Here is a 12073-nt window from a genome sequence, read left to right on the forward strand (position 1 = left end):
AAAGCGGTTAAGAAGAATTCTGTAATCGCGATGAACTGTGGCACCATTATCACTGCTGACGGCAGGTGGCGCTGTGACCCGCCGCCCCCCAACAACACGTCACTGCCGAGGCTCAGAGGCGCTACCACTGAGATCCTGGATAAGAAGTGGGGGAGGGAAAAAGCGAGAAGAACCTCCTGCTCGCATTAACACGTTATATGGGATAACATTCCCACTTCAGGTGGGAGCAGACAATTAGACGTAGTTGGCGCAAATGTTAAAAGATATGTATGCGGACTCCCCCCCCTCCCTCTCTCCATCGGTGGTGCGGTCCCGGCCGCCGTTTGTTTGGGGGGGGTGGGGAGACCAGCGTGATGACGTCAGCGGCAGGGCCAGGACGGGCAGCGTCACCATGGACCCCGTGCTGTACGTGCTGGCCGCCGTCGCCATAGCGATTCTCATCTTATTCGTGTCCAGGATCAGGCGTCAGGTGCGAGAAGGTAACGATTCCCCTCGAAAGAATGACAGCGGTGATGTAAAAAGAAGAAGACGGCCGCGCTCGAAGCGCGGAGGCTGGAAAATGCGACACCCGCCCCCTCCCCCACCGCTCCACCCTCCTCCCCCCCCCCGAGAGGCGGGCGCTGCGCTCCATCAGTCACTGGCTGTCACGGACCGCGCCGGCGCACAGCGGTCAGTCACGTGACGCGACGCGCAGGTGGGCGGGGTTTTCTGTGCCGGCGGCGGCGCTGAGTGGTCGGTTTGACTGTCCGTCAAATCGGCGGCTGCAGAGACGGGGCTTGAAGGTGGCACCGGAGGGGGCGAGGCGGAGGGGGACTGGGGGTCCAGAGGGTGGCGGCAGAGTGGCAGAAGGCCCACCCGCCATTGGTGGGGTGGGCCAGGCGGGGGATGTGAGGCAGGCCGGAGCCCGCTGAGCGGGGGGAGCGGGCAGGGTGGGAGGGGGTTAGGAGGTCGCAGAGGTAGGGGGGAGCGAGGCCATGGAGGGCTTTGAAGGTGAGGACCAGGATCTTGAACTGTATCCTCTGTGTGATGGGAAGCAGTGGAGTCGGGCGAGGACGGGGGTGATAGGGTCACGGAGTCTGGTGTAGGAGAGGACACGGGCTGCAGAGCTCTGGATGACCTGCAGCCTATGGAGGGAGGAGTTGGGGAGGCCGACAAGCAGGGAGTTTGCATAGTCGAGCCTCGATGCTATCAATTCGTGTATGAGGGTCTCGCCGGCCTGCAATGTGAGACATTGGCAGAGCCGGGCGATGTTGCAGAGATGGGGGAAGGCAGAGCGGGTGATGGCATTGATTTGGGGTAGAAAGGATAGTTGAGCGTCAAACAAGATGTCAGGGTTCAGGACTGGCTCAGTAAGGTGGAGTGTGCGTCCTTGGATGGTGATGCTATCAGTGCCTGAAGTGTAGAGGCGTTGATGGGAGCCAATCAGGAGAGCCTTGGTCTTGTTGACATTCAGCAACAACAACATCGTGCATTTATGTAGAGCCCTTCACGCCGGGTTGCATCCCGCAGCTCTTAACAGTGGCAGAATCTGACCCTGAGCCAGGGGGAGAGGGAGGGGAGAAATGACTAAGCACGATTAAAAAGGATGGTCTTAAGGTGGAATTTAAAAGTGGGGAGGGAGGGAGGGGGCCTTTCAAGTTGGAAGGACTTCTCAAAGTGCTTCACGGGATTGTAAAGTACATTTGGGGGCGAATGTGGCAGTCCAATTTATACACAAGGGTCATGGTGTGAGCCACCAAGTTTACCTGGGGAATTGTTGGCCGTGACACTGGGAGAGAGAAACTCTTTTCAAGTAGGGTCATAGGATCTTTAATGTCCACTTAAACAGGCAGACATTTGATGTCTCATTCGAAGGACATTACCTCCAACTGCGCTCCCTCCAGCACTGCTTTGGAATGCCAATCTCGACTTCCAGCGAGAGCAGGAAATATCAGCATTTCTGGTGGCTTTCTGCACAGCTGGCCCATTAATTATTTTGTTAAGAAAAAAATATTTGATAGCTGTAATAGAAAATAAACACCTGGAAGTGGCTTACAAAAATGTAACATTTATGTAACATACATTTTATGATTTGTTTGCTGAATTTCAGAATTTTGCTTCATAGATGTTTTGTAGTCTTGTAAAGAGACCTGAGGTTGAAGCCTCTGTAGTTATTTTGGCTCTTTTAGCTATTTATTATTATTTGGTTGTAGGTTATTGCTGTGCACAAATTAGCTGCCATGTTTGCCCACAAAACACAGTTACTGTACTTTACTTCCTACCCTTGAAGCACTTTGGGACGTCCTCCTGACGTGAAAGGTACTAAACCAAATGTAAAGTTTTTATTATATTATGGAGAACCCCATTTCAGTTTTGGTCCCATTCTATAGAGGGTACGTTTGTGCATGTATATATACATACACTATGTATATATATATATATATATATAATGTGGAGCGCCATACAAATTTACTGCACCGAAGAAGGCCATTTGACCTATTGTGTCTGTGCTGGCTCTATCAATCACATTTATCTATGCCTTGGAACTTCCTTCCAACGCGAAATATATAAATGCAATTTGTTATTGTTGCCTTTTCCCCAAATCCCTGAAAAGTTCTCCTGTTTTTGTATTTGTCCTGTTCTCTCTTGAGAGCTAATATGGATTCTGCCTTCACCACCCACCTGGAGAGACATCCTAACACCTCTCTGTGGGTAACAAAAAGATCCTCCTAATCTTAAATTGATGGTCTCCAGTTATTGAGTAACAACTTACATTAATACAAATAATATTACTATAAACCAATGTCTCAAAACACTTTATAGAAGCAGTGGACATTATAGATGGTGGCAGGCACAGTTAAGGGGATGGCTTTTAAGAGGTTCTTAAAATAAGCAAACACAAGTGAATTTGGAATAGTTTCAGAGGACAAGGCTAAATAATTTGTTTATGATCATGGAATAAAGGGAATAGTAATAATAAAAGAGCAGTAAACCAGAATAAGAAGACCAGCCATATGAGTTAGAATGGGGGGTGAACACGATTATAATAAAATAAATGTGCGCGAATGTTGAAATTTCTCTGACTCGTTACAGCAGTAATTTGCTGTAAACATGTTTTTGTAGATGAACACATGACAGCCAATTATACAAAGCAAAGCCCAACCATGACAGTCATGAAGTGAATTTATCTGGAAGGTACCAGGAGGAAACTCCCTTCTCTTTTCAAGAGTAACATGCTGGCAGGACTTTAGTCTAACATCTCAGCCTAGGGATAGTCCACAAAGTCCTCTCCCCCACCCACCTCCCCGTTACAAAACAGTGATATGAGACTATGGAGGAACTGAAACGAGCTGTCAGAGATGCATTTCTCCTCATCACTCCATCCATGTTGCAAACGATGTTGCACCAAACATGGTGACGGGTCATTATCTGCCATGAAAATGATGGGACTCACACACACCCATCCTCTGGACATCTAAATGCAGTTAACCACTTGTACTGAATACAATTAAGTACTTCTAAATACAATTATCTCATTCTTCCACATGTTTCGTAGTTAGTCAGTGCACTGTAGAGAAAGAGAAAAAAGCTAACAGGACATTGTAGACATCCTGTACTTTGACAATACAAAGCTGTGTCCCATTATGGTACTCAAGTGTCAGCCTCCGCTGTCAACTTAAAGCTATAGCAGGGCTTGAACCCACAAACGTTTGACCCAGCGATGATAGGGGGTAGAGGTCATAGTTGTGTGAGAAGAGATTTAGGCTGCAAATTTCTGGGTGAGTTGCAGTTTATGAAGGGTGCAGCCAAGGAGGTGATTGAGGAGAGTATTTGAAGAAATCGTACCTGGAGCTAACACTGGTGATGGTAATCAGGTAAGGAGAGGGAAGGGAATGCTCTGGAGGTAGAAGAAAGCATTTGGCATTTTTAATAGTTATTACTATATATTGAAACATGTCAAAGAACTTCACAAGTAATTACTAACAAGTACACTGACATATTTTGGTAGGTAAACAGCTATTTGTGCACAGCTGGAACCTGTATTCAGCCAAGAGGTGAACACCAATTTAATCTGGAGGATTGTTAGCTAGGGCATTGGAAAAATCCTTTTTTTGAACTGTGCTCCCTCACCACTATCCTAAATCCCCTCATTCCTATAACATCCCCTGCAAGTGGAGACTTGTAGCTCAGTGGTTAGAACACTCACCTTGCAAGCGAGACGACTTAGGTTTGATTCCGGGACAGGGCGAAATGTTGGCCAAGTTTCCTTAGTCGACATGCCTCTGTTACCTAGCAGTCAGTCAGAACCTGGGATTAGTCGATTGGTGGATTGCTTTTCCTGTAATAATTCCTTCAAGAAATAATAATAAATTGGTCACTTCAATCCATGACTGTTTGTGGGACATTGCGGTACGCAATTGGCTGCTGCGTTTCGCCCACACAGGGTCACTTTACAGTGTATTCTGTGAAGAGCTTTGAGACATCTCGAAGACACGGTAAGGCGCTATATGAAATGCAAGGGTTATTATTATTAAGTCCCCCAGTTATAATAGGCAACCTTTGCTTGCTAAAGTTTAACTCAGGTTACTAAATGTGGACATGACTCATATATGGCTTCATTGTTGAGTGTGGCCTGAATGGGAGCGTGGCCTGCCCTAGGAGTGTAGGGTGCGCTGGGAGTGTAGGGTGCGCTGGGAGTGTAGGGTGCGCTGGGAGTGTAGGGTGCGCTGGGCGTGTAGGGTGCGCTGGGAGTGTAGGGTGCGCTGGGAATTTCAACATTGGGCTTAAGCTACAACCTGTTGATGCAAAAGTGAAAATGCTATTTACTGAAGTAAAAGAGAAATAAAATCTACATCTTACTACTTATTTCTCTAAGCCGTACCTCTTTTTATTTTTAAGTAGCTGTACCCATTGCAGCTTCGCTTGCAACCAAAGGATCCAATTTGGAATGAAGATTGACACACAGACAGATACACAGACAGACATTTTGTCTTCATCTACACTCAGCTGGGAGGACTCCTTGTTGGGAGGACTCCTTGTTGGGAGGACTCCTTGTTTGGAGGACTAGTGTTGGGAGGACTCCTTGTTTGGAGGACTAGTGTTGGGAGGACTCCTTGTTGGGAGGACTCCTTGTTGGGAGGACTCCTGTGCTAGGACACCTGTTGGAGGACTAGTGTTGGGAGGACTCCTTGTTGGGAGGACTCCTTGTTGGGAGGACTCCTTGTTGGGAGGACTCCTTGTTTGGAGGACTAGTGTTGGGAGGACTCCTTATTTGGAGGACTAGTGTTGGGAGGACTCCTTGTTGGGAGGACTCCTTGTTGGGAGGACTAGTGTTGGGAGGACTCCTTGTTGGGAGGACTCCTTGTTGGGAGGACTCCTTGTTGGGAGGACTCCTTGTTGGGAGGACTCCTTGTTGGGAGGACTAGTGTTGGGAGGACTCCTTGTTGGGAGGACTCCTTGTTGGGAGGACTCCTTGTTGGGAGGACTAGTGTTGGGAGGACTCCTTGTTGGGAGGAGTAGTGTTGGGAGGACTCCATGGAGTGCATACATGTGTGATGAGCTTGTTTAGTTCATAACTTTTCTCTGCACTACTTTGTTGCAGAATATATTGGTATAGATGTATCTCTCTAGAAGAATATGTGATTTCCTCTGTTGCTATTTTGTTGCAGCCTACCTCATATTTTAGGGCTTACTTAAAGCATTTTTTAAATATAGTTCATCAACGATAGGAGATCGCCACCCCAAAAATATGCCCATGACACTCGCCATGCAAGACCTTTCCGATGAGGTATAAATCATGTCTCTATGTCAATCGGTTATTGCGTTCTTGGTGGATAGATGCACAGACAGACATTTCGTTTTTATTAGTATAGAAGAGTGCAAAAGTATCTCATGCTGCATCATTAATCCATTACGTTAACAAGTGCTAGTTTTTGCAAACAGACCAGCTGCTGAGTCATAATGACACCAATTCTGGTGAATAATTGGGAAACATAAAATAATCCAACTTTACAGTGTCTGAAGTCATTTCTCAAGCGTCATCAAAACACTGTTTCCATTTGTGGTTCGTCATTATTATAAATACAGAGTAGCAAAAGCAAAATTCCCAAACAAAATGTTTGATTTTGGGAATTTTTAAAAAGTGTGCAAAATGATGATTAATGAAGCTGCAGTATACATTGTTCATACAATGGGTGATGTGATCATATCATTAATAATCTTGACATAATATCTTTCATAATACCTCAGAGAAAACTAGCTGTCTTGGCCTTTGTAATAAAAATAACTAACGTAAGAACCTTTTCACTGCTAGTGCTGTTGTTTTTGATGTGGAGTTCTGCGGACTAAAGCTGCCCACTGATAGTCTGGCACAATCATCACCTTTTCACTAGTCTGGGGTTGTTTACTGTGTGACTAAGTTGTGGGATCCCTGGCTGTCTCTTCCCATCCGCCTACAGTCTGACCCTGTTGTAACCTCACAGAGTTTTGGACAGCACCAATTCCTGTTCAAAAACTCTGTTGCAATAGTACCATGTTGGCTGATGCCAAAAACATTCGTCCAATACTATGTCTATTAAATGCTAGTTTTCTTTGGTTCTAATGCTTAACGTTTGTGGGGCAGTGGAAAGTACTGGCAGATGTGAACACTGATATGGATTTAGTGTGTCACTGGTTCAGACATTTTTGTTGTACGTATCTTTATTAACCTAATGATAATGAAGAAGAAAAATGTTTACATTCACATTGTTGAGATGTCTCAAAGCCCTTTTTTTGCTGTGAAGTGGAGAGTTCATGTATTTTGAAGGCAAATGTGGCAGCCAATTTGCCCACAAAGTTCCATGAAGTGAGTGGCTACTTTTATTTGGGAGATTGTTGGCCAGGTTACTGGGAAACCTCCCTTCTCTTTTTGAATAGTACCATGGGATCTTTAACCTCCAACTAAACAGGCAGCCAAGATCTCTGTTTAATGTCTCGTCTGAAGATGGCACCTCTGATGATGCTGCCCAACCCTGGCACTGCATTGGAGCATCAACTTAGACTGTGAGTTCTAGGTTTCAATGAGAATCGCCTTTCGAAAGAATTCACCACATTAGCAATGTTGCTTTACAGCTTGGCTCAGCTGGTAGCTCACTCGCCTTTGGGTCAGAAGATAGTAGGATCAAGCCCCATATTTAAAGGCACTTATCAAAAAAAGAAGTGTTTCTTAGCCAACAATCTTACAGATATTTCAGTCATTAGCCTCATGGTTCTTTGAGAGGCTATTGTGTGCAAAATGCTTCCTGCATTTGACTATAAAAAGTCACATCAATTGATGGCAACAAGTGTAAAGTGCTTTGAGAAGAAAACTAGTGCTTTGGTTGTTGGATTGGCCAAGAAACACACAGTCACTACACTTTACAGAAAATACTGTATAAGTGTTTTGAGATGTTTCAATGATGTAGTAAAACATGTATCAAATACTAGGATTATTATGATGAATATTAGATTTTGAAGTTAATGCCAGTGGATATTGAGATGTTTGCAGTTTGAAGTGTAGGTTCATGCCTACACTTGAGTTGGGTTGAAACACACTCTAGAAATGATTTGGCACTTTTAGGAAAGGGGGTCTAGACAGTAAAATGGCAAGGTGGGAGGGAAAATTTTTTTCTCTGGGGAGCTGTTGTTCGCAAGGAGCTGTTTGACAAAAACTACATGTGACATATGAGGAGCGGTGGGTGAAAGAGAAAAAGTACAGAAAAAACAAAACCCAGGGCTCGTAATTTTATCTTCTTGCACAAAAATATACAGTCAATTCACTTTGTATTATATTCTGTGAAGCGCTTTGAGATGTCTAGAAAATGTGATAAGGCGCTATATCAAATGTAAGGGTTATTATTACTTTCAGCCTTAAAACTACAGCATAATAACTCTACTTTGATAAATTTTGAAAGCTGCAATGGACATTGAAAGGATTTCTTAATTAAGGATAATTGCCTTTCAAATCTCAAATCAAGTCTCTTTGATTGTCTGAAATTTACCAAATTGGTCTCCTGTTTCAGAATTGACGCAGCAATAGTTTCGGTAGAACTGCTTTTGAGTTTCATTTGTCTGTAATGTTGTTGTACCATAATGGGTGGTTTCAGAATAAGAATCTGACTTACTGGGAAAGTTGACAAGAATCCGTTTTTAAAGAAGCTAAAGTTTTTTAAAGAAGTTTTTGAAGAAGGGTGGGGATGGAAGAGGGCCCCCAAAAAAGATTTTAAAATGTTGCCTGAACTGGAATCACTGAGCCAGAGTGTAACCTTGGCTTTCTGGTTGCCTCCTCCAAGCCCTACTTCAAAACCTACATCTGACCTTGGTCAAAATTTCTTTTTTCCATCTATGCAACGTTGCCTGCCTGTGCCCTGATCTTACCAGTCTATACCCCTATCTTACCCACTTCGTAATTGAACCCCTTATCCATGTTTTTACTACTTTGACGTTTGTCTTGTGCATTCTTCACTAGCTGGCCTCGCTCCATCCTCCCATCAGGTCCAACTATCCTGTAGTTCTGCAGCCAGTGTCCTTCTCCCAGAAAGGTTACTGACGCAAGAATGAATTCAGCTATTCTTGCCAGATTCCTCTTTGCTCCCGACAGTCAGCAGATCAACTTTGCCTGACCAATGGAAATAAAACACGGTGACTAACTTGCACACAGTAGGGTCCCACAATCATAGGTGAATGACCATTTGATCTAGAGCAGAGGTTCTCTAGCTCGCCTCCCTGGGGAGGCGAGACGTGTGTCAGGGGTGGACCCATTGCATACCTCCCAACAATCCTGGGTTTTACTGGACTGGCAAAGCCACTCCCCCGACCACCACACCCTGCCACAACGCTCCCCACCACAACAATCCCTGTGACAACAGTGAACTGACGTAATCTGTAATCCTTTGGTGTTATGATTTCCTAAAATGTTTGTGCAGTTTTATTTTAGCTACTGCTATTTTACTCGTTTTGAACAGAACTTGAAATAACACAAAAGGTGCTTTATGAAATAAACTTAGTACTTTTGACACTTATTATAACTATATAGATCAAAGTCCTTCTACTTTATTACTAGTATACTTGCAAAGTGTAGGATTTCCAGCTCTTTGTGTTATCTTGGTAATCTAGGTACAGTTGTTTTTCTTAGCTTAATGGGGCTTACTTTGACAAAGTTTGAGAACCTCTCGGAATAAGGTGGGTTTCACTCATACAATAAACATTCAATTCACTTTACAGTATATTCTGTGAAATACACCTTAGGATTTCTTCCCGACATAAAAGACGCAATATGTGGAGTCCCGTAGTGTAGTGATTAGAGCATTTGCCTCGTAAGCGAGAGGACCCGGGTTCGATTCCAGGATGGGACGAAACCTTAGACAAGCTTCCCTACTCCACACGGTAGGAACCCAGTTGTTCGTTGATTGGTGGATCACTTTACAGGGGTAATAATCCCTCAAAACATTTTTGGTCCCTCCATGCTTGTGGGACATTGCTGTGTGCAATTGGCTGCCGCATTTCGCCTACTAAATACAAGGTCAATCCACTTTATAATATATTGTGTGAAGTGCTTTGAGATGTCTCAAAGACTTGATAAGGCGCTAGATCAAATACAAGATTATTATTATTATATAAATGCAGTTTGTTGTTAATATTTTATGCATGCCTGATGTCAGTGCACCTTGATATTTATATGGTTACTATCTGTCTGCTTTAAAATAATTTTTTACACTTTTTAATTTAAAAAAATCCAGCCTCATTCCTTGTGCGATTAGGCCCCTGCACTCTCATACGTGAAGAAAATTAGTTCAGTGACTACTCTAGAGGCACCAAGAGTTTTGTTTGAAACTATTATTGAACAAAATAAGTTTTGTGGTTTGATCTGCACTGTGTCTGACCACATCTGTGAATGTGTCATTGCCACCTACTGAAGGCACAAACTTGTAACAAAGCTGAAACTAATGAATTATGTTCCTTATTTTAGTAATTTTTAACAGCCTAAAATGTATCTCTATCTGGCGTTGCAAAATATCTGAACTTGCATGTTGTCCATGAGTTTGGTTTTGTGATTGTTGATGGGGCACCAATGATTGCTTCAACAACAACAAATGACATTTGTATAGTGCCTTTCACCCTCCCCGACCCTGACCCTCCGCTCAGGTCTGAAGCACTGATTGTCCAGCGCCTTGGGACATCCTCCAAATGTGAAAGGCGCTATACAAATGTAATTTTGTTGTTGTTCATGTCGAGGGGACTGTCCTAGGCGCTGGACAGCACATTTCATTTTTTTATTGTTGTTGATACAAGTACCCAGTTCATTACTATTAATTTACCCAATCATACTGTATTAATCTTGTACAAATACATTTTATGAAACAAGTAACCTAAAAAGGGACAATAATAATTATTATATTTGATATATTAATAATCCTTGCATTTGATATAACGCCCATCACGTCTTCGAGTCGTCTCAAAAAGCTTCACAGGATATATTGTAAAGTGAATTGATGGTATTTTGTGGGCAAAATGAGGCGGCCAATTGCGCACAACAGTGTCTCGCAATCAGTCGTGGATTGAGTGACCAAATTAAAAAAAAAATTTTTTGAGGGTTTATCACCCCCGGAAAGCAATCCACCAATCGACCAACAACCGGGTTCCTACTTACTGCTTAGGTAAACAGAGGCGTGTGGGGAAGGAAACTTGCACAAGGTTTTGCCCCGCTCTGTGGTTCTCGACAGCGCAAAAAAAAAGGATGGGAACAGAGATAAAATCCTTTTTATATATGTCTATCTCTCTATACTATGTATACATATATATATATGGTTATTAAGTACATCAACCAAAGGCCAGGAAGAATGAAATGAGCAATGCCGTGGTTAGTGAATAGAATACAGATGACTGACAGAGTATATGTGTGGCCAGCCGCGCAGCTCTCACGATTTTTAACTTAAAAAAGGGCAACATTTTCCTTATCTAATGAAATGCTATACACCTTGCACTATAGAGCCTTATCACGTCATTGAGATGTCTCAAAGTGCTTCATAGGATGTACTGAATCATAGAATCTTACAGCACAGAAGGAGGCCATTCGGCCCATCGTGCCTGGGCCGGCTCTTTGGAAGATCTTTCCAATCAGTCCCACTCCCCCACTCTTTCCCCATATCCTTGCAATTTTTTCCTCTTCAGGTACCTATCCAATTACCTTTCGAATGTTGTTATGGAAACTGTTGTCACTGCCCTTTCAAGCAGTGCATTCCAGACCATAACTACTCTCTGTGTAAACAAAATTCTCCTCATCTCCCCTCTGGTTCTTTTGCCAATTATGTTGAATCTATGTCCCCTGGTCACCGACCCACCTGCCAGTGGATTCAGTTTCTCCTTATCTGCTCTTATCAAAACCCCTCAATTTTGAACACTTCTATTAAATCTCTCTTTAACCTTCTCTGCTCTGAGGAGAACAATCCCAGATTCTCTCGTCTCTCCACATAACGAAAGTCCCTCATTCCTGGTACCATTCTGGTAAATCTGACGCATCATAATCCCGTCTGGCAACTTGCGCCTGCTGCTCACCAACTTTATATGTCACGCTCCGTACATTTACACACATCACTCTAAAACTGCAGTTGTCTGCACTTCTCGCTGAATGATCCTTCCTGTTTATGGACGACTCTTTATTCCAAAGTTATTTATCTCTCCCAGGCCTCTATGTTCCTTGCTTCTCCTCCCTGATTCTACTTCCTCTCCCCCCACCCTCTTCCTCCATTGTAAAGTGAATTGACTGTATATTTTGTGGTCGAAATAATTTGCAAGTTAGCAAGTTGTGGTTTCAAGCCCCACATTGGGACTTGGAACTTGCATAGTCTTAAGACAACACATCAATGCATTGTTGGCGGGAGCACTGCATTATTGGAGATGCTGTCCTTCGGATGAAAATACGATCCAAACTTAACTCAATCAGCAACCTTTGAGACTGTGCTGTAACATCTGGATCAAAAAAATAAATCAGTACTTGCTTAGTGATATCCAATTGTATGCTTGCAAATATATGCAATACACTTTACAGTATCTCCTGTAAAGTGCTTGAGATGCCCTT

General features: G+C 43.5%; 1 protein-coding gene across 3 annotated transcripts in view; it reads left to right on the top strand.

Moving 5' to 3' along the window:
• The first annotated feature begins 333 nt into the window (after nt 1-333).
• Nucleotides 334-12073, top strand: part of LOC103181490 (DDRGK domain-containing protein 1) — a 34740-nt gene continuing 23000 nt past the window's right edge. Inside the window, exon 1 of one of the 3 annotated variants that reach the window (XM_007898008.2) lies at nt 334-479. In XM_007898008.2, coding sequence (XP_007896199.1) covers nt 392-479 — 88 coding nt within the window. In that variant the 5' untranslated portion in view covers nt 334-391. Of the gene's footprint in view, nt 480-964; nt 991-3651; nt 3855-12073 lie in introns of those variants that run through there. The other 2 variants (XM_007898009.2, XM_007898010.2) reach the window with 2 other exon arrangements.

Source organism: Callorhinchus milii, unplaced genomic scaffold (genome assembly GCF_018977255.1).
Source record: "Callorhinchus milii isolate IMCB2004 unplaced genomic scaffold, IMCB_Cmil_1.0 Scaffold1, whole genome shotgun sequence".
Taxonomy (NCBI): Eukaryota; Metazoa; Chordata; class Chondrichthyes; order Chimaeriformes; family Callorhinchidae; genus Callorhinchus; species Callorhinchus milii.